Below are 20,447 nucleotides of genomic sequence, written 5' to 3'. Positions count from 1 at the left end.
CAACCCGGGAAGAAGGGACCCGCCACCCAACCCGGGGAAGAAGGGACCCGCCACCCGGCCCCGGGAAGAAGGGACCCGCCACCCAACCCGGGGAAGAAGGGACCCGCCACCCAACCCGGGGAAGAAGCGCTTCTTTCTGTTGGTCTCGGTCATTGCTTTACTGAGTCATCACTTTTCTGAGCCAGGGCCATCTTTTCGCCTTGGGCTCTGAGCTGCTTTTAGAGAAATTCACAGCCTCCATTGGACCCCGGCTGAGGCCCCGGGTCTGGAATGTGAGGTTTGGGTTTCCTCTTATTTATTTATTTATTTATTTATTTATTTATTTATTTTGACAACTCAATCCACTTCTGAGAGTAGGGTGCCAGACACTTGTGACACCTTTTAGACACTGTATTTTTTTTTTTTAGGAGGACTTGTTGGGGTGGTGGTGTGTCTGAGGAGGGGCCTGCAGCAGCCCCTCGGGGGTGGGGTACGAAGGCAGCACCCCAACGCAATGACTCACCCCGTGTTGGCACGTTGGGCTTGCCTGCAGAGCTTGCCGAAGCACCCGCGAGCCCAGCGCAGTGGCTCACGCCTACGATCCTCGCTAGGCAGGAGGCTGAGATCTGAGCATTGGGGTTCAAAGCCGGCCCAGGCAGGAAAGCCCATGAGACTCGTATCTAGCAGAAAGCCAGAAGTGGAGCTGTGGCTCAAGTGGTAGAGCGCCAGCCTTGAATCAGAAACCTAAGGGACAGCACTTAGGCCCCAGTGCCAGCTCAAAAAACAAACAAAACAACAACAACAAGGATGCCCGGCCCCTGCCAAGCCACTTCCCTCAGGTGTGGGGTTGCAAAGCGCTCCTCCTCCGGCGACTTGAACAGCAATTAGGGCCAGGATCCTCCAATCATGGCCCCATGGCTCTCGTCAATTCTCTCGCTCCCAGCGCTCATTAAATTCCAAGATGTCACTGTGGATTTCTCCCAGATTCCATCACACACGTTCTACTCCTTTCTAAAAAAACAACAGAAGTGTATTCAGAGCCGACAGGCAAAGCTCTCCTCTTTGAAGTGTTTCTGATCCGCAGCCCACCCTGTAACCCCGCCCCAGAGGCTCCGTATGCTGTGGGTGAGACTTAGGAAGAGGAAATGTGTGACATTTGATTGCATGGGCTCCCCCCCCCCCCGTCCGCCCCCCCCCCCCCGCTGTGTCTGGTCTGGAAGCTGAGCCCTTGGTGGCTGATTGTGTAAAGTCACAGAAAGTTGAGACCAAGTAGCCGGCTGACAGGACGGATACATGACATGGACCATTTGTGCACTGTTGCTTGCACCCCAAACCTCCCCAAATGGAAATTCTGAGGGAGAGAGATACACTTACCAAAGCAGACCTCCATTCTCCCTTTAACCATCTCTGGTGCCTTCAGGAAGCAGGGAAGGAAACTCTACTGGGACCTGTGGGTATATTTAGTCCTTTACCCTTTGCAATGAGAATTTCTAGGAAAAAGATCTTTCATACTTGGGACTTAAAAACTACTTCTAATAAGTCAGTAGGCTTGGGATGCAAGGAGTGGGTTTTCTTTATAGCACTAGGTCTTCCCTCGTCCTCTGCCTTCAGTGAGAGTAGCGCTAGAGTAAAGGTGATGTACAGAGTCACAGAATGACTAATGCAAGAACGGAATCCACAGAAATAGGGCCCCCCCTCCCCTCAGCCTCTGAGAACCCTGGGCTATGACAATGGGGATGAATGGTTCCTTTACACCATGGCAGAAAATGGGAAGAGAACCAACTGTGAATGCCACTTGTGGAACATGGATGAAGTCTTGGTTGCAACTCGGTTCCTATTTTCTTTTTAAAGTAACACTGTAGCATCGGTAGTGGGACATGGCAGGGAGTGGAATTAGGCTCTTGGGTGGTGCAGGGGTGAGGCCAGGCCCTCATGGTGGGGGGGGGCGTAGGAAGCTCCCCCGGGGCTCAGACCCTGTGCGGGTCACAGCCACGCAGACCTGGGGTGGGCGGCTTCTGTCTGTCTCTGACCCTCGGTGGGAAGACGGGGCGGGGTGTGGGCTGTGCGTGCTCCGCCCACTCCCCAGGGGCCTGGGGCATCTACTACCACCCTGACCCAGGGGCTGACCCAGCTGCTGACGCCCGGCCTTACCCGGCCAGCCCGCGCCGACTGCGCGGGGGAAGGTTTGCCGTGCCACCTACAAAGGCCACGGCCACGGGCGGCAAGGCCGGCCTTCCGCAGCCCTGTGCGCCTCCCTCCTTCCAGGGCCCGGCCCGGGCAGGGGCCCCAGAACGCCTGGAGAACACAACGTTGGTTTCGAGATCATCCTTTCTCCTCGCTCCCAAGTGCAACACAGGGCTACGCTCATGGCTGAGCAGACCGGAGACGCTCGTGGACGTGTCTGTGGATGGACTCCAGACCCGGCCCTGCCCCTCTCCCGGGGAGACCCGCTGTGAACCATGGGCTCCCCCGCCATGCTGGAGACCCCCAGTTGGGCTCCCCCGCCTCTACTTTGAGAGGAGCGGAACGACTCGGCCCCACCCAGCCTGTGTGCCGGGCTCGGCCTCCGTGCCGGACTGCGAGATCTGTAACCATTCCTCTGTGTAGGACAAGCCGCGATGTCCTCTTGTGATCAAGATATATTTTTCTATGTTAGTTAAATGTATACTTTGTGTAATTTTGTACATTAAAAATGTATACTTTTTTTTTCCATGATCAGAGGTTTATCTCTCCCTTTTGAATGTTGAGTTGTTTTCCATGACACTGTCCTGACACAAGACAGAAAGCCTTTGAATACAAGACCCTCTCCCCACCCCACCCCCACCCCGGGCCTGAACTCAGGGCCATGCAGAGCCGCTTGGCTTTCCCCTCAAGGCTGGCCAGCCAGGCATCTGCTTCTGGCTTTCTGCTGGTGACCTGGAGATCGGAGGGAGGCGCGTGGACTGGCCAGTCCGTATTTCAGTCTTTAGAATGCCACTTCTCGTGTAGCTGGGATTACAGGTGTGAGCCACCGATGCCTGGCTCGAACGCTCTTGTTTGGGGCTGGGAATACATGGCTGGGTTTGTTAGTCAAGTCCACGTTGCTCACACAGTGGAGTGATCCCGGCAAATCCCGTCTGGCTTTCCCGCGGCCGCTCTGAGAGCTCGTCATCAGCCCAGCACAGCCCAGTAGCACGCAGGTACCGAGCCTACCATTCCGGAGCCTGGAAACCGGAAATGGGTCTCGCTGGGCTCCAGACTTGGTTTGGGCGTGCGCTGCAGTTCTTCTGGAGGCATCGAGGAGAATCCACTTCCGGGGCTTCCCCCGCTGGTAGTGGCTGCCTGCGTTCTTTGGGTCACGGCCCCTTCCTCCATCCTTAAAGTCAGTGTTGTTGCAACATCGAATCTTCCTGGCCCTGAGTCTAATTCTGTTGTCACCTCTCACTCTGTCCCAACCCCCTGCCTCTCTTCATGTGAAAGGACTCTGTCATTGCATCAACCCTACCCAGATAATCCCACAAGCAGAGACAGATGGAAAGAAAGGGGGGGGGTGTTGTTAATCATACTCAAAAAGTCTCATGTCATGTGACAACATACACAATAGCCACGAATTGCAGGGACATCATCGAGAATTGCTGTTCTGCTGCCACAACCTCTGTGTCCTGATTAAGGACAGAAGAAAAAAGATATTTTAGACTCCAACTGGCCTGGATTTCTGTCACTGGCTGGCCATGTAATCTTACTCAGCTTGCTTACCATCTTAGAACTTCTTTCTACATAGCTAAACTGAGCACAAGAATTCCTAACCTGCTGGGAAAGAAAGAACTCGCTCTGGGGTTTGTATGTACCCGAGGGTAAACTGCAAGTCTAGCCTCTTAGGTGTCTGAAAACCTTCTTTTTTACATTCTGCTAGCCTCTCCTTTCTGTAGAAACCCCTGCCTTTTTGTTTGCACAGTCAAAATCCTTATTGGAACTGCCCCGGCCCCTCTCATCTGCTCCCCGCTCCCCGCTACCATCTGATGCGTCCCTGTCTGTCCTGGGCCGTCACCCCAGAGGGCTTCACGGGCTGGAGGCGAGCTCAAGGCTGGGGCTCATCCAATGTCACCATACGATTCATTTATGATCACCATGTCCCGGAGGACTGAGGGGCGGGGCGGGAGAGGCCACAGCCGTGGCTCAGCATGGCGGCTTCCTGCCTGGACCTCTGCCGGCTTGCTTCTCTCGGGCTCTCTGCAGATTGGTGGGTGCATTTCCTGCCCTTCACGCAGCCTCTGTGTGCTGCCTCCCCATCTCCGCGCCGCGTGGGCTCCTGGCCTGGAGGTACGAGGGAAAGGACTCCGACACACCTGCACGGTTGCTTCTGGGGTTCACTGGGGCAGAGGGCGGAAGGTCTGCCACTGTCGGCACAGTGGCCCGAAGGTGGCAGGGCCACCTTGTGCCACGTGGGCAGCGGAAGGAGCTGACCAGTGGGCCACGAGCTGTGCTCCTAGCACACGGGGCACCCAGTGAGGGGCGGACCGCCTCCCTGTCAGGGGCCAGGTGGGAGGTGAGGAGTGACCCGGAGTCTGTGACAGGGGTCGCCCGGCTGCCAGCCCCCCACCGTCCCTGGCAAAGCACAAGGGGCTCTTCCCGAGGGGTCGAGGCCAGAGGTGAAGCACGGGTAGAAGACTGGGCCCCCGAGTCCTGTGGAACACAGGATCTTGGGTTCACTGTGACATCTGTGGATTTAGCACTGTGTCTGTGAAGAAGTTTCTGGTGTCTTCCACATGAGCTTCCCCTGCCTAGAGTGTGCTGGGAATAATATTTCAGAAGACAGATCTTTTCCAAAGAAAACTCGAAACATAGCCCGGGGCTGGTGGCCGCAGCTCCTAGTTTGAAGCCTGCCTGGGCAGGAAAGTCCACGAGGCTGGTCTCTAAGCAGCAAGGTGAGTCAGAAGCGGAGCTGTGGCTTAAGTCATCGGGCGCCAGCTTTGAGTGGAAGAAGTCACGGGAGAGCGCAAGGCCCTAAACCCAAGCCCCAGTACAGACACAAAAAGAAGTCAAGGAAGGGAAGGTGGTGGGAATCGGGGTCCCAAGATGGGACTTCATGCTGCTCTCCTCCGCCTCCTACGGCATGCACTTCCTGGAGGTGGAACCTTCTAGATACATACACACCAGTGTCCCCAGCATTCGCCTCTCTCCAACACAGGAAGAGACAAAAAAGCGCTGTCCTGCATGCCCAGTGAGCAGATGAGCCTGAGGCCCAGCTGGGCTGAGCAGCCCTGAGGCCCCGTGTCAGGCCGTGGCTTTGCTTCTTTACTCCCTTCTTCTTCACTCTCTCTGCTCCCAGGCCTTGCTGGGTGCTGAAGGGACAGCTCCCAGCCCAGGGCGTAGTGGGGGGGATGGAGAGGCTTCCGGATGGGGGGCTGCGGGGTGGGGTCCCCCTGGGCGCTCCCTCTGAGTCCCCCCCCACAGTCTGAACTGGCCAGTCCAGGGGGTGGGCAGCTGGCAATTCTCCAGCCCAAGAAAGACGCAGCTGGGACATGGCGGGCTCCGGGGACTCTTAGGACCCTGGGCTGGAAATCCATGGGGGAACGGGGGACTGAGCTCACAGGAGAGGGCAAAGGGGACCCCCGGCCCCGCAGAGGGACAGTGGGGCATCCAGCTGCCAGCGCTAGGGTCACGGTGGGGGACACGTGTGTGTCTGGTGCTCTTTGTGTGTCTGTCCCTGCAGCGTTTGTATTTAAAAGGCCTCTGGGGCTGGGGGGGGGGTGCCCTGTCGCAGGCCTGTGGGTGCAGTCCCCCTGTGCCTTTGCCTTTGGGACTGGCGGGGAGTCCCTGTCCCCGACGTCTCTGGGATGCAGGTGCCTTCTCTTGTGTTTGTGGGGTGCCCTATCTGAACGCCCTTTCCACCCCGCTGGTCCTGGGCCCCCCTCCTTACAGGCTGGCTCCTGGCCCTGTCACCCCCATCGGTGCCGCGGCGGCCCAGGCCGAGCCGTCTGGGGTTCGGGGACAATGAGCGTTTCTGGCCTCGTGTGTGCAACTCCGAGCGCCGCGCCTCCATGTGTGCGGGCGTGTAAGGCGGGGCGCCTCCGGAGGGGGCGTGGGTCAGGGACGCGGGCGTGCAGCCAGTGCGCGCGCGTGCGCGCGTGTGCGCGTGCGGCCACGCACGCCGCTCCCACCCCGACTCCGCGCGCGTCCTGGGGGCGGGGAGCAGGGGTGCGTCCGGGGCACTGCGGCTCGGCGGCCCGCCCTCGGCGCTGCGGCTCCGCGCCGACGTCACTGCGTCGCCCCCTCGCCCCGCCCCGCCCCTCGCCCGCCCCTCCGCGCCCCGCCCCGCCCCGCCCCGCCTCTCCGCCCTTTGTAGCTGGCGGCGGCGCAGACCCCCGAGGCCCCGCCCCCTGCCCGCCTAGTCTCCGCCCACGACGCGCCCCTCCCTCTCCCTCTCCCTCTCCCTCCCTCCCTCCCTCCCTCCCTCCCGCCCCAGGCCGCAGTCGCGCCTGGGCCGCCGCGGGCCCCGCACCCCGGCGCGCAGCTCGGCGCACGGCGCGCGGCGAGGGCGGCGAGGGCGGCGAGGGCGGCGAGGGCGGCGAGGGCGGCCAGGGCGGCGGGCCTCGGACGGGCATGGCGGACCGGCGGCGCGCGTGGAACACGGAGGACGACCTGCCCGTGTACCTGGCGCGGCCGGGCAGCGCGGCGCAGACCCCGCGCCAGAAGTACGGCGGCATGTTCGCCGCGGTGGAGGGCGCCTACGAGAACAAGACCATCGACTTCGACGCGTACAGCGTGGGCCGCCGCGGCTCGGCGCGCACCCCGCGCAGCGCCGGCCGGCCCGACGCCGTGGGCCTCCCGGGCCCCGGCGGCAGCGACGACACGGCCAGCGACGTGAGCGAGCCCTCGGGCTCCGCCGTCAGCTCGCCCGGCGACCGCGAGGACCGCCCGCCCGCGCTGCACATCCGCTGCCCCGCGCCCCGCGACCTGCCCCTCGGCCGGGACAATGGCCAGGTACCCTCGGGGCGCGCGTGGGCCGGACGTGGGGGGGGGCGGGACCCTCGGGGACCCGGAGCTGTGGCCGTGCCCGGGCACCCAGTGCGGGGGTGGGGGGGTGGGGTGGCGCTTCCACCGGGCCACCGAGAGCCCCTCCCCCACCCCACCGTTCTGGAGGTTCAGAGAGGGTGGGCGCCGGGGCCGGGGCTGGCCAGCGTCGCTGCCGGACTCCTCAGGGCGCCTCCGAGGCCCAGGCCCGGCGCGCCCTCCGCACGAGGGGGGCGAGGTTCTCCTCTAGAGGGGAAGTAAGTTGGCCAAAGCCGGGGCGCGAAGCCCCGGGGCGCAGAGGGCCTCGGGGGCGCCCCACCGGGGTTCTGAGGAGGACAGAGAAGCGCCAGCTCCGTGCCGTGCACCCGCGCACCCGCTCAGCAACCACAGGCACCCACTCTCTCCATGCCCAGCGCGGGCAGAGGTTCGGAGAGCCGGCCGGGTCACCCAGCGCGCAGGCGGCCGGAGCCTGGCCCCGGTGTCCCCACCCCCTCCCCCACCTCCGGCCCGGGGCAGGATTTGGCCCCGAGGGCAATCGGAGCCCCTGCTTTTAAGCGCCCGTGTCTGCCTGGGTCCTGAGCACCCCCCCCCCCCCCCCGCAAGGCGTGCTGGGCCTACCTCACAAAGCAAGTTGGAGGCACGGCTGGGATTTGAACCTGGGTCCATAGTGTCCTTGAAGGTTTGGTTTCCTCAGAAAGTGTGGTGGGGGCCCATCAGAGAAAAGCAGCGGCCGGGCTTGGACCGTGTGTGCCTTCTCCTCTGAGCTGGGGGTCACCAGGGGACGGGGAAGGGGGTGGGGCGGGTGGGTGAGATCAGAGCCATGTGTCTGGGAAACGGAAGTTGGAGCCCTTGGAGGACCCCCTCGGTGCCGCCTCGGTCCGGCCCCGCGTGCTTACACGCTGCGGGGCTGGGGCCGAGCGTCCCAGCCGCGCCCCCCACGAGTCCCCCGGGGAGCGGTGGAGCCCCGTGAGTGAGAACTAAGTCAGTACCAGCAGGGAGCGAGCATTCAAATAAACGTCTGCTGTGGAACCCTCACGATGACCCGGGTCGTTTCCATTGACACCGGCACCCATGCCCTGAGAGACAGAAAGTGAACTCGGAGGGAGACCGAGCTGGATCCGCGTGCAAAGCTGGGAGGGCTTCTCGGAGAAGGAGCCGCCCGCAGCTATTTCCCTGGGCCTGGTGTCGCCCCGGAGCTCTCCAAGGTCCTGAATCCGGGCCCGGAGAGCGGTCCGCGCTGGGGGCGAGGAGGGGGAAAGGGAGCCCGAGAGCCCAGGCTGCTCTCGCTCGCGGCTCGCTCGTCCCCGGCCCGCCCTATTTCTCTTTCTCGTTGGTTCCGCTTCCCGTGGGACCCACACTCCCCCGGCTCGATCGCAAGCCTTCGTGGCCCCCCCCAAAAGCCGGGGCCAGCATGGGGAGTCGCCCGCTTGAACCTCTCCGCGGGGTAGGGATTGTCCGGGGTGGGGGTGAGCGCGCTTTGTACTGGGCCCGCAGCCGTCCGCAGGCGCGCGTCTGCCGGAGCCGCGGCGCGGACTCCAGCTGCCTGGCAGCCAGGCCTTGGCTGGGGGAGACTGGCGCTTCCCCTGGCTCCCTTCCCCTGCTCCTCTCCCCTTCCCCAATCCGGCCCCTTCCGTCCTTTCTTCCCGGCTTCTCAGGGGCTGGACAAAAGGCGGTGCTTGGGGCGCGCCGGTGGGCACTGGGCAGCCAGCGGCGCCGTTCCCTCTGCAGACACCGCGGTCCGGGGCTGGGGTTCCGGGGCGGGCCTCGGCGCTCCGCGCCCCTCCCCAGTCCACAGGGCTCCTTCCTGGGAGGGAGGAGGGGTTCCTGTTGGGCATGCGCGACGCTCACGTGGCCAGAGGCCGAGCTGCGGCGGTGCTTTGTACCCGAGAAGTCGGCTGGGGAGCGGAGGCCTGTTTGGCCAGCGGAGCTAGCGCTCCTCCCTCCAGCGCGCACGTGGTCCGCTCCAACCCCACGGCTTTCCTGCCCAGCCCTCCAACTGACCCCAGGGAATGAATGCCCAGGGCTGGCACCTAGGACTCAGAGCCCAGGAAGCCGTGAATGATAACTCAGGACCCAGGGCGGGGGCCAGCCTGAATGAATGAACAGATGGATGGATGGATGAATGAATGCAGAGACACTACACCAACTGGGCAGAAACCGGGCTTCCCAACGCTGCTAGCTACAGCGAATGCCTTTTGCATCGGGGGTCACATTTTACCTCTGTAAAGCCCGAGTTTCCTTCTGAAAAACGAGGAAAAAAATAGAGCTGGATGTTTCTGGGACACCAAACATGTTCTCAGGGACTGTACAGCCCCGTCTTCCGTTTCCAGCCAGATCTCTGGTCTCCTCCTGGCCCTAAGCAGTGCGGAGGGGCTCTGCCCAGCCCAGCCCTCTGTGTGAATGGCAGGTTACAGTTACAGGGTCCCCAGGCTTGGGTTTTGCAGGAGGCAAAGGTGATTGTTTATCCAGTTGCTGGTGGGGCTGGTCTGCCCTTGTGAAGCTTATTAAGCGTGTCCTGTTTCCTGTCCACCTGTTCCCAGAGAAACATCCAGATCACGGGTCCCCTGGGTGTCACAGAGCACTTAGCTGTGAGGCAAGACTTCTGCCCTTCCACACCCCCCCCCCCCACCAGCCTGTCTCCAGGGAAGGGAGCAGTTGGGTCAGTGGCCTGGCCTTCCAAGCGCCCACGGTGCTGCGTGCCAGACCGGGGTGCTCACAGGTCGCCGTGCCTGGCTATTGTGTGGTGAAGCTGGGCTGGGAGTGCTTGCCCCCCCCCCCCCACCTACCGAGGGCGAGGTTGGCGCACAGGAGTGGAGAGGGCGGCCCGAGGGCCTTGGGGGAGGACCAGGCCTCCGATCTGGGTTGGGGAGAAGGAGTGACCTTTTGTCTGGGTTGGAAAACGCGGGCGAGGTGGCGGCGTGGCGGCGCGCGTGGGTCTGAATGAGGTTCGGCGCTGGAGAGGCAGCATGGGCTTGGTCCCGCGGGGAGGGGTGGAGGGGACGGGCCAATGGAGGCGCGGAGGGAGGGGCGGGCGCCGGCCCCGGTCCCCGCCCGCAGCGCAGCCCTCGCCTTCCTCTCGAACGCATCCCGAAAGCCGGAGCCCCGTCCCCGAGGCGGCCGGGCGCGGGCGCGGGCGCGGTGGGCGCGCGGGCTGCGGGTCGGGGGTGGGGAAGCGCTTCCTGGTTGGAGCCGGGAGGGGCGAATCGGGCGCCGCCGCCGCCGCCGTGAGCGAGCCGCCCCCTCCTCCCGCCCTGCCCCTCCCGCCCGCCCCCGCCCCTTCCCCAGCCGGGCGGCGCCGCAGCCGAGCAGCCGCGCGTGGGCAGCGGTGGGCGCCGGTCCCCACCCCTCCGTCCGTCCGTCCGCCTCGGCCACCGCACCCGCGGCGCGCGGCCCGGAGAGAGCGGGGCGGCCCGCGAGGCACCGAGCGACCGCGCAGCGCTGCGCAGGGCCGGCCGGGCGGCGGGCGCGCGGGGAGCCATGTCCTACCAGGGCAAGAAGAGCATCCCGCACATCACGGTGAGCGGGGCGCGCGCGGGCCTCGGGGCGGGGGCGGGGGTGGCCGTCCCGGGCCCGGTCCCCGGGGTGGGGGGGGCGGGGCGGGCCTCGCCGGCCGGCCGCCCCCTCCCCCTGCCTCCCGGGACAATGCGCGGGCCCGGCGGGGCGGGCCTGCGGCCTCTCCCCGCGGACGCGCCGCCCCCTCCCCCGCCACATGTGCGGGATGGGGGTGGGGGGGTGCGGGGTGGGGGTGGCGTGGCCGTGCAGCCCCCTCCCCCTCGGGATGCGGGGTGTGTGTGTGTGGTGGTGGGGGGGGGTGGCCCGGAGGACGCAGGATGAACAAAAGAGGGAGGGGCAGGGGGTGGGAGCCTGGCCCCCACTGCTCTTGGGGAGGGGAGGGAGGGCCGAGCCTCCCCCCCCGCCCCCCGCGCGCGGCCTCTGCTCCGCCGGACCCCGGGCAGGCGCCGCTGGGCCCCGCTGGGTCCCCCCATGGATGATGGGTGGAAGTCGGGGCCGCGTCAGCGCCATGATGGAGGCGCCGCCCCCGCCCCTCGCCGCGGCGTCAAATCACCCGGCGGACCCCCGGCCCTGGAAGGGTTAACGGGGAGGCCGAGCCGCCCCGGGCGGGGACGGGGACGGGCCGCTCGGGGGCCGCGCTCCCCCACCCCCACCCCGCCTCTCCGGGCCTGACCGGAAACAAAGGAGCCGGGGTCCGGGCGCTTTGTGTGGGTGGGGCGCGCAGGGTCCCGCGGTGGGGAGCCGCCCGGTCCTCCGGGGAGTGGAGCCCGCAGACCCCCTGCCCGGGCCCGGCCCCGGGAGGCGCCTGTGGGGCCAGAGGCGGGGCCGGGCGGGGCCCAATCCCCGGGGTGCCCTCGGAGTTCTCGGGCTGGAGTTGGCACTCCTTGAGAATTCCGGCTTCTCCGGAGCAGCCCAGTGCACCCGTAGGAGCTGCCATTTTGTGTGCACCTGCCCAGGGCGGTGCTGCCTTGGTTTAGGGCTGTCAGCCACAGTCCCTTGCGGGAGGGAGGGAGCCCTTTGGGCATACAGCTTCCAAAGGCTGAACGTGCCGCCCGGGCCCGGAGACCTGGGCTCCTGCCCCCCCCCCCCCCTGCACCCAGCTCTTAGCAGAGTTCACACACAGGGCGTGGCCCCTGAGGGTGGAAAGATGCCCGGGCCATCTTTATGCTCTGCCCTCCAAGACCCAGAGGCCAAGCTGGCCAGTTTGTCACCACCGCAGTTGCTAAGCAATCCGTGGAAGGAGTGGGGTGGCTTTGGGCTAGGCACTGGGGGTGCTTGGTCAGGTCCTTGTCTTGGATCCCCCAGTTCTGCCCTCCTGAAGAACTGAGGCAGGTGGTGGTGGTGTAAGGACCTGTGGGTGACCGGCACTCTGAGGCGGTGTGCCCAGCGCACGTCCATTCTCCCGGGGTGGGTGGGGGAGACGTTTAACAGGCTGCGGCTGGCTTTGAGGCGGGCCCCTGGGGACGGGGAAGGCAGCCTTTTGTACCACACGGCTCTGGGTGTCTTTGAGCCTAGGGCTCTGACACCTGCCTGGGGTCTCCTCCTGCCGTGGGTGACAGAAGAGGAGATCAGAGCAGGGACTCGGCCTGGTTCTGGGTGGTTCTGGGAGGGAGGCCGGCAGAGGGGCCGTGGAGGAGGCCTGTGGAGGAGAGGGTTGAAGGAGGAGGCGTGCTGGGAGACTGAAGGAAAGCCTGTGTTGTGAGCCTCACCCCACCCCTCTCCCACCGGGCTCACAGGCAGCTGGCCGCCCCAGGTCCTGCCACACCCCTGGGAGGCTGGAGACAAGAGAGCCAGAGCCGGGCAGGGGCAGGGAGAAGGGCTGAATGAGGGCTGAATGAGGGGAGCATCCCACTTGCGGGGGGGGGGGGTGGTCATGGTGGTGGGGTCTTTTCTTATCTCTGCCTCAGCCCGATGCTGATTGCAAGAATGAGCGTGGTGGAAAGGGAACGAGGGAAAAGTGCAATCACTTAGCTCTGCCCCTAAGGACTGCTTAAAATATTGACGAAGGTCTCTTTCATGTGTGGCTTTTTTTAATGAATGGCGCAGCCCGGGAGTAACTTAGCTGTTTCTAGGGGCCCATGGTGTGTTAAGCTAGTGCAGCATCTTGGGTGTGGCTCTAAGCAAACAAAGGCCTTGGCGTCCTGGCCCTGTGGAAGGCTCTGCACCCCATTAAACCTGCTCGCTGCACGTGCATGGGGGGGGGGGGGACAGTCAAGGCACCCACCGCTGTGGTTGTGATCATTATTAAATGTAAAGCCTTTTCTTTTTTTGCGTGTGTGCCTTTGCTCCGGTCCTAGCATCCAGCTTGACTTCCCGCACCTCCCACTCGGTTCTCAGAACAGCACTGCCAGGAAGGCAGCCCCAAAGAGTAAACTGAGGTTCAGAGGCATTTGGCCGAGGGCCGGGTTCTCTCGCTGGACAGTAGGTGAAGGATCCGCATTCAGGTTTCTGTTCAAGTGGGAAGAGCACACGGGCCCATCTGTCTACTGAGAAAATCACTACGCTCGGAGGGGGAGGGTAGCGGGGGCTGGTGGTGTGTGCATTTGCGTCGTGGTGTGTGTGAGCGTAGGGCGCTGAGCGAGTCTGAGAGCGTGTGAGGAGTACGCGTGTGTTCAAACATTGGGCTGAGTGATTCCGACGTGCAGATCTGCACGCCTCGCCCACGAGGCGCGCCCCACTCCGCCCAAGGCTGACGCTGCGTCTGGTGGGGGCGCTCAGTCAATCTCTGCCTTACACAAAGGATCTGCGCCGCCTCCGGTCGCACGATTCACCTGGAGCGTTGTGACATCGGCTGGGAGTCAAATGCGAGGGGGAGCCGAGGATCCGCGAAGCCCAGAGAGCCCGGGGCGGGGCAGAGGCTCTGAGCTCTTGCCACCCAGGCCAGACACCCGAGCTGTGTCGAGCTTACCATCACAGAAGGACGAGGGGGCCGTATTCTCATGGGAAGAGCATTTGATTTCGGTGAACTTATGCCTCAGAGCTTCAGAGGGGACGTGAAGGGGGTCCTGAGTCGTAATGCCTTCCACAGCACAGAGGCCCCTGCGGTCCTGGACCTAGCCAAGGGTTAGTGACACCTGCAGGGTGCCGGGCTCCACTTCCTTTCTCTGGGCTCAGGCTCTTTGAGAACAGGGAACTGGTTTTGGCGAGGTGGAAGGTATCAGCCGCAGACTGGCCACACGCGAGCTGACAGCGTGCAGGCGACTGAATGCGCGCACAGGCGTTCGGAAATCCCAGGAGAGGCGAGAGCTTGCGGGCAGCCTGGTTGGGGCTGGCAACTGGAGAGAAGGGGAGAGCTCGCTGGACAAGACCCGGGCTGGGCAACAGACGTGACCCAGAGTGCGTGAAGTTCCTTCCTCCCAGCACAGTCAGAAGGCCAGGAGCTTGAGAAATCTGCACGGGCGGATGCGGGGACGGGCTTTGGGAGAGAGCCAGCGCTCACCGGGGCAACAGAAATGACCCGGGGCTTCCCAGGGCTTTCCTGCCCGTGTCTGATCTGGGGCAGGTCCCTCAGGTTCCTTTATAGCCAGAGTGGAATCACGGGAGCCTGCGGCAAGTTGCTAGAATCCCTTCTGTGGGCACCTGCAAGCGTCTGGATGTTTGTGAACGGGGAGGTGGTGCCGGAAGTGGCTGGTAAGGAGGATTCTGAGGTTGCACCGTCTGGGTTTGATGTCACGTGCTAGGCGTGCAGTTCGGGTAAGCCACGTGGTCTCCCCGCACCTGTCTGTGTAGCGACGGACGCGAGGGCCCACAGCGCCTGCGGAGGCCGCTGTGAACCCCGGAGTGGGGCGTTGGGGGTACACACGACTCTCAGATCTGGGTGACACGGCTGGTGGGTCTGCTCTGTGTGGGTCCTCGCGTGGAGACCCAGGCGGAAGGGACAGCAGGCCGCCCACCTGGGGCGCCTTTCCTCAAGCGTGGAGGGTTTCCAATGTGCTCATCGATCTACCAGCCAAAGCAAGTCACGTGACCAAGCCCGAAAGCCCTGTCCGTCCTGGCCCGGGAGGTAGGAGGGGTTGATCAGCACCGGTTGGCGCTGATGCCCAGGTGGATAGGGAGTATAGGGGTAAAAAGGGAGGAAAAGTTACAGTGGAATTGTGAGTGAGCACTGCACTGAAGTGTGTTGATGGACAGTTAGCAATATGTAGAGATAAAGAACCATGGCAAGATAGAAACGTAGCGATAAAGAGATACAGTACAGACCGACAGAGAGAACTGGGGGCGGGGGGGCCTAGACGGGGGACAGTGCACGATCTGCGCAACCCGCAGCCCCCGCGCCGCCTCTGTGCCGAGCCCATGCGGCTCGCATGGACCAGCATGCGAGGCTCATTTTTGCTACAGCCCAAGCTACAGCTCGTCTGTCTGGCGGTGTGCTCACGCTCGCGCGCCGGAAGCTTCCGACGAGAGCCTGACTGGCCGGAATTGGGCAGAAGCCAGTGCCGCGGAAAGGAACCTTCGCGGGATAGAAGAGGGCGGGGGAGGGCGGCACCCCCGTGCCGAGGACCGAACCGGCGTGATTAAGACGCGGCCCAGGCCCGCCGCGCACAGGGAGCCGCGGGGGAGGCGGCCCCGTGCTGGTGGCTGTCCACAGGCAAGCGGGGTGATGACGGGCCAGACCCAGTAACGGCTGACGTCAGAGGTTGGGCTCCATCCCTCGGGAAGAATGGGTGCGGGCTCTCGTAGCCGCAGGCAGCCCTGGGAAGAAATGGTTCCTGCCCCCGAGTCAAGCCGCCACCTGTGGCTTATCAAAGGGCGTCGTCAAACCCTCAGGGCCTAAGCAGAATGTGATCCCTGTGATCTCGAAGCGGAAGGGAACGGGGTACGTCCGGTAGAGCTTTCTGCCGGGTTTGCCTGTTTCCGCATTTGAGGAGGCAGGGAGAGCGCATGTGTGCTTCCTCGGTGTGTCCCCTCTCACCGGTACAGGAATCCCACCCACCCACCCTCTCCCTGTGCCTCTCTGCAGACCGGGAGCTCACTGCTGCACAGCCAGCCCTGTGCTGGGGCGCCTCTGTTCTGGGGGGCGCTTCTTCATGTAGAGTGCCCTCCCCCCGCCCCCCCCCCCCCCAGGATTTCCTCAGGCGCCTGCTCTTTCACGTGCATTTCTAGAAGCTCTGGAAGGTCCATCGAGGGCCCTAAAGTGCCCAGGTAGCCCTGGGCCTTCGTTGCTACTCACGCACGATTTCTGTGTCTGCACTTTACTTGCCTTCTTTCCCTTCCTCCTTTCCCTCTTCCCTTCTTCCCTCTCTTCCTTCCTTTTCTGCACACGTTAGACAAGAAGAATAGAAAATAAAAACGTTAACGATTGGGTGCTAGTCTTTAAACTGGTTAAAAACGTCCTGGGGGCCTGGACTTCCTTGAGAAGCTGATAACTAGCAATGGAATTCCCCCCGCCCGTGTTTTCACCCATGTTCTGAAGGACTGAATAGATGTGTGACGTAGAATACTGGATTTTTTGTTTTTGTTTTGGTGCCAGTCCTGGGGCTTGTTTGAACTTAGGGCCTGGCTACCGTCCCTGAGCTTCTTTATGCTGAAGGCTACCATTTGAGCCACAGCTCTACATCCAGATTTTTTTGGTGTGTCATTTATTAGACATAAGAGTCTCACAGACGTTGCTCTCTGAGCTGGCTTTGAACTTCCGTCCTCAGGTGTCAGCTAGGGTTATAGACGTGAGCTCCCCAGTGCCCGGTGGGATCTTTCTTGGATGGTAGGAGTGTTTGAACTCGAGGCCCACACTTGTTAAGCAGTGTTCTACCACGTACCTGTACCCCCGGCCCTTTGTACTTTATTTTTCAGACAGGGGCACCCATTTTTGCCCTCAGATCTGTCCTCAGGTCGTGATCCTCCTCCTGCCTGTCTTCTCCACGTAGCTGGCCCCACCAGCAAGTGCCTCCACCCCGGGCTGGGATGCGGGATGTCCTGGGCCAGTCAGTGCTCCGCGTGTGGCAGGTGTCCACCTGTGACCCCAGCCGTCCCGTGAGGTCGACACGTTGACCTCACAGCAGCTCCACGGACAGACACGAGGACCTCTGCCGAGACTGCACAGCTGGCCAGCAGTCACCCGGCTGGGAAGCGGTGGGGTCCTGCAGTCCCCTGGGGAACGCCTGCGGTGCGGCCGGGTCCTGGGGTCAGGGGGGGCAGCGTGTGATGGGGCATGGGAGGGTGGGATCTGTGGCAGGGCTGGACGGCTGGCCTGTGCGTCCGAGGGTGGCGTGAATGGGTTGAGATGGAAGATCGAGGCCGCGGGAGGGCTGGTCAGGCCCGGCAGAGCCCAGGAGGGGGCCCGGGGACCCGGTCCTCACAGAGGAAACGCCGGCGAAGGGTTTCGATCGGGTTTGTCTCAGGAAGCTCACTCTGGCTGTCCTGCGGCGGTGACGAGCTGGACAGCGGGGGGGGAGGGGGGGGGCACGCCGAAGCCCGGGGAAGCCCTGGACTGGAGGTGCTGATGGTGTGGGGCTGTCCCTGCCCCTCACACGGTAGGAACTCAAGCCCTGATGGACCAGCACCGGGAGGTGGACGGTGTCATCAGGGCCTGGGCCAGGAAAGGAAGCCTGGAGGGAGGCGGGGAATTTGGAGAAGGCTTCCGCCCGCTCTCGGCATTTCAGGACCTCGGGCAGCACCCGCCCCTCCCCTCCCTGCCCCTTCCCTCCCCTCCCCTCCCCTCCCCTCCCCGGCAGCACTGAGCTCCCAGCACCGGGGCTGGGTGTATGTATGTGGTGTCTTTTGCTGGAACGTTCTTCTCCCCGCTCTTCAGCTTTGCTGAGTTCCTGATCTTCTTGGACCACACAGGCACCGCTTCTCTTTCTGGGTCTAATGACAGCTCCGTGTGTCGGGTGTTTCCTCCGTGGCTGAAGTTGCTCGGCCAGTGGTTTGGCTAAGTGTGGGTTTGGTAGGGACGGCATCTCTTTATTTACCTCTGAGGATTCCCCCCCCCCCGCCCCCGTCCTCAGTGGACTTCACGCCTCTGCCTGTGTGCGAGGACAGATGCCGTGCGGAGGGGGGCGGGGGGCTGAGGGGGGGGACAGGGCAGACAGGAAGCAGAGGAGGAATCCTTCTCGGTGGCCGCGCCCCTCCCCCTCCCCCACCCGGCCCCAGGCAGGCGTTCCTTCTGTCGCTGTTGTGGGGTTCGCTCTCCCGCCCGGTGTTCTGCACCTCCTAGCGGATGCCAGCGGAGCCGGGGGACCCCCCGTTAGCGCGGTGGTTGGGCCGCCCCTGTCCATTCTGGACCGCATCTTTGTAGGCGGCGAGCTCTGAACGGGTTGAGGGGCGTTTCCTGAGGACAGAGCCCCAGCATTACCGTTCTGGTTCAGAGGATCCGTACACAAAGTTCAGGGCTGCCTTTTGCACACCCGAACGCAGCTTTATTCCCTCTTCACGCGTGTGCGCCCGCGCATGGGCACGCTAGTGTTGGAACCGAAACTCGGGACCGCCCGCTGGTCCCTGGCTTCTCCACGCGGAGCGAAGGTTCCATCACGCGAGCGCAGCTCCGTGTCCGGCTCCTTGCCGGTTAATTGCAGGTAGGAGTCTCCTGGCGTGCCCTTCCCAGGCTGGCTTCACGCCGTGAGGCTCAGATCCCGGCCTCGTGAGCAGAGGGAGTTGCAGGTGTGAGCCACTGGTGCCCCCGCTTTACATTATTCTCGCCCACAAATCCCAGCTTGGAGGAGAATGTAATGATGGCTGCCTTCTTTCTTTTCTGCCCGGGGCTCCCGAGAGGATCTTAGATCAGAAGCATCTGTGGTACGGAGCCGGCTCCGTAAGCATCAGGCCCTGAGTTCAAACCCCACGACCATTGAAACAAAACAAAAACAAATCACGGGCCTTTCTGAGTTTCCTACCACAGAACCCTCCCGCCAGCCCAGCCCCCTTTGCACGCGGGGCTGACGCCTGCGGACGCCTCTGGTTTCCCCCCTCTGACATCCTAGAGTTGGCCCTCCTGTTTTGGGGTTCGACACCCAGAGCGAATGTGCAGATGTTTCCTTCCCATTATTCCCTAAGCGACACAATGTGGCAACTGTTTGGCATTGCACTGGGGGAGACCCAGGCTCGCGGGTGGAGTCAGAGCGGAGCCGGGGCCCCTCTCCGGGTGTCCCTCTCCGGGTGTGGACGTTGTCTCTTTGCCACACTGATGGGTAAGCCAGATGCCGGGCTGTGGGTCATTCTCTTCAGATTGTTGCTCTCCCCGTGAAATGAGCTGGCAGTCTCCGGCCTGTTATTAAATCGGCGGTTGCCGTTTCCGAGCTGCTCGCGAGCTGTTCTCATTGTGTTAAGGCACATAAACAGTGATTTGTGTCTCGAGACTGCGCAGCTGGCGTTGGAAAGCTGCTCACTCCCCGCCCAGCTGTCCCGCGAGGGGCGGCGGGCGGGGATGGGTGATCTTTTCCCTTTCTTTTTGATTTTGTTAGTCATGGGGCTTGAACCCAGGGCCTGGGCACTGTCCCTGAGATTTTTTTTTTTTTTTCTCAAGGCTAGTGCTCTGCCACTTTGAGCCACAGCTCCACTTCCAGTTTTCTGGTGGTTCATTGGAGGCAAGAGTCTCATGGACTTTCATCCTGGGGCTGGATTTGACCGTGATCTTCAGATCTCAGCTTCCGAGTAGCTAGGCTTAGGGGCATGAGCCAGTGGTGCTGGGCTTGGTCTTTTCTCTTAGACATATGAACTTGGGGCTGGGGTTGTAGCTCAGAAGTGTGTAGTGTATCTGGGCAGGAGGATCTCAGGGTCAGGACCAGCCTGAGCAAGGTTATCCAGAATGAAGATAAGATCAAAAAGGATGCACTGACAGCCTCCCTGCCTACGATCGACCAGGCTCCTTCCAACCCCTGCATCTTGCCTCCTGGGGCGGCTCAAGTGGTAGAGTGCTTAACTCCTATGTGTGAGGCCCTGGGTTCAAGTCCAAGTGTCACCCCTTCCCCCCACGGCTAGAATGGTCCAAGGTTGGGAGGAGATCCGAGGATTATGGTTCGAGGCCAGCCTGGGCAGGAGTAAAAAGCTGTCCGTGTTTTGGTGCTGTGGACACGTGCTTGTCATTCCAGTCATTGCGGGGAGCACGCATTTGGGAGGGTTGCGGTCCAGGCCGGCCTAGCGCGTAACAGTCCCTACCTAAAACAATAAGCAGCCCCCCAAATGCCTGGAGGCGTGGCGCAGTGGTAGAATGTCTGTCTAGCAAGTGGAGGGCCCTGACTCAAATCCCAGTGGTGCCAAAAAAGAAAAGAAGAAAAATGCAAAGAGGAATCAGCTGGTGCCCAAGGACAGGCTTGCTTTCTCAGAAGTATTTTGGCACCTGAGACACACGGAGAGTTTGCACGCGGCGTGGCCCTGCCCAGAGTCTGGCAGCCGGAAGGGGCTGGGAAGAGCCCCGCGTCACCGTCTGAGTCTGACCGTGCTCAGCAGCCCGGGGCTGCCTTCCCACGCGTGGGGCTTCCGAACCCCCCGCAGCAGGCTGAGTGTGACAGGCCTGCAATTAGAGACGAGGAGGCAGACACGGCTGCCGGCTGCCCGCGGGGAGCTGGGCGTGGAGCCGCGGTGACTCACGTCTCCCTGCTTCCTGGCGCCAGGGAAGCCTGCCTCCCACGTGTCCCTGCCTCTCAGGGCCCTGCACCCCCACCCGGGCGTCCCCTCCTGGGGATGCGCAGCACCACGGCGGGCTCCTGCGGCGGGGGGCGGGGGGGGCAGGCGGTCTAACCTTGAAGCCCTTTCCTCCAGAGACCCTCGTGCTGGGGATGGGTGTGCCCGTCCTCGTGTCTCCTCTTCACTCACGTCATCCATTCATCTTCCAAGAACCCTCCATCTGTCCACCGTCTCGCCTGTTCAGACTGTCCATTCCCGCATTCATTCATTCATCTACTCATTCATCCTTGGTCCACCGAACCATCCTTCCTACTTGCCATGCATCCACCCTCCAGAATATGCCGTCACCCACCAGTCCATCCATCCATCCATCCCACCATCCATCCATCCTGACATCCATCTAT

The 20,447-nt window shown here is 62.9% G+C and overlaps 1 protein-coding gene across 1 annotated transcript in view; it reads left to right on the top strand.

Annotated features, from left to right (window-relative positions):
- Nucleotides 1-6,456: 6,456 nt before the first annotated feature.
- The window catches only part of Crmp1 (collapsin response mediator protein 1), a 33,195-nt gene continuing 19,204 nt past the window's right edge, over nt 6,457-20,447 (top strand). Inside the window, exons 1-2 of the mRNA XM_048364345.1 lie at nt 6,457-6,485; nt 6,523-6,942. Of these exons, the coding sequence (XP_048220302.1) occupies nt 6,562-6,942 (381 nt within the window). The 5' untranslated portion in view covers nt 6,457-6,485; nt 6,523-6,561. The remainder of the gene's footprint in view (nt 6,486-6,522; nt 6,943-20,447) is intronic.

Source organism: Perognathus longimembris, chromosome 16 (assembly GCF_023159225.1).
Source record: "Perognathus longimembris pacificus isolate PPM17 chromosome 16, ASM2315922v1, whole genome shotgun sequence".
NCBI lineage: Eukaryota > Metazoa > Chordata > Mammalia > Rodentia > Heteromyidae > Perognathus > Perognathus longimembris.
This window is presented reverse-complemented; position numbering and strand designations above follow the sequence as displayed.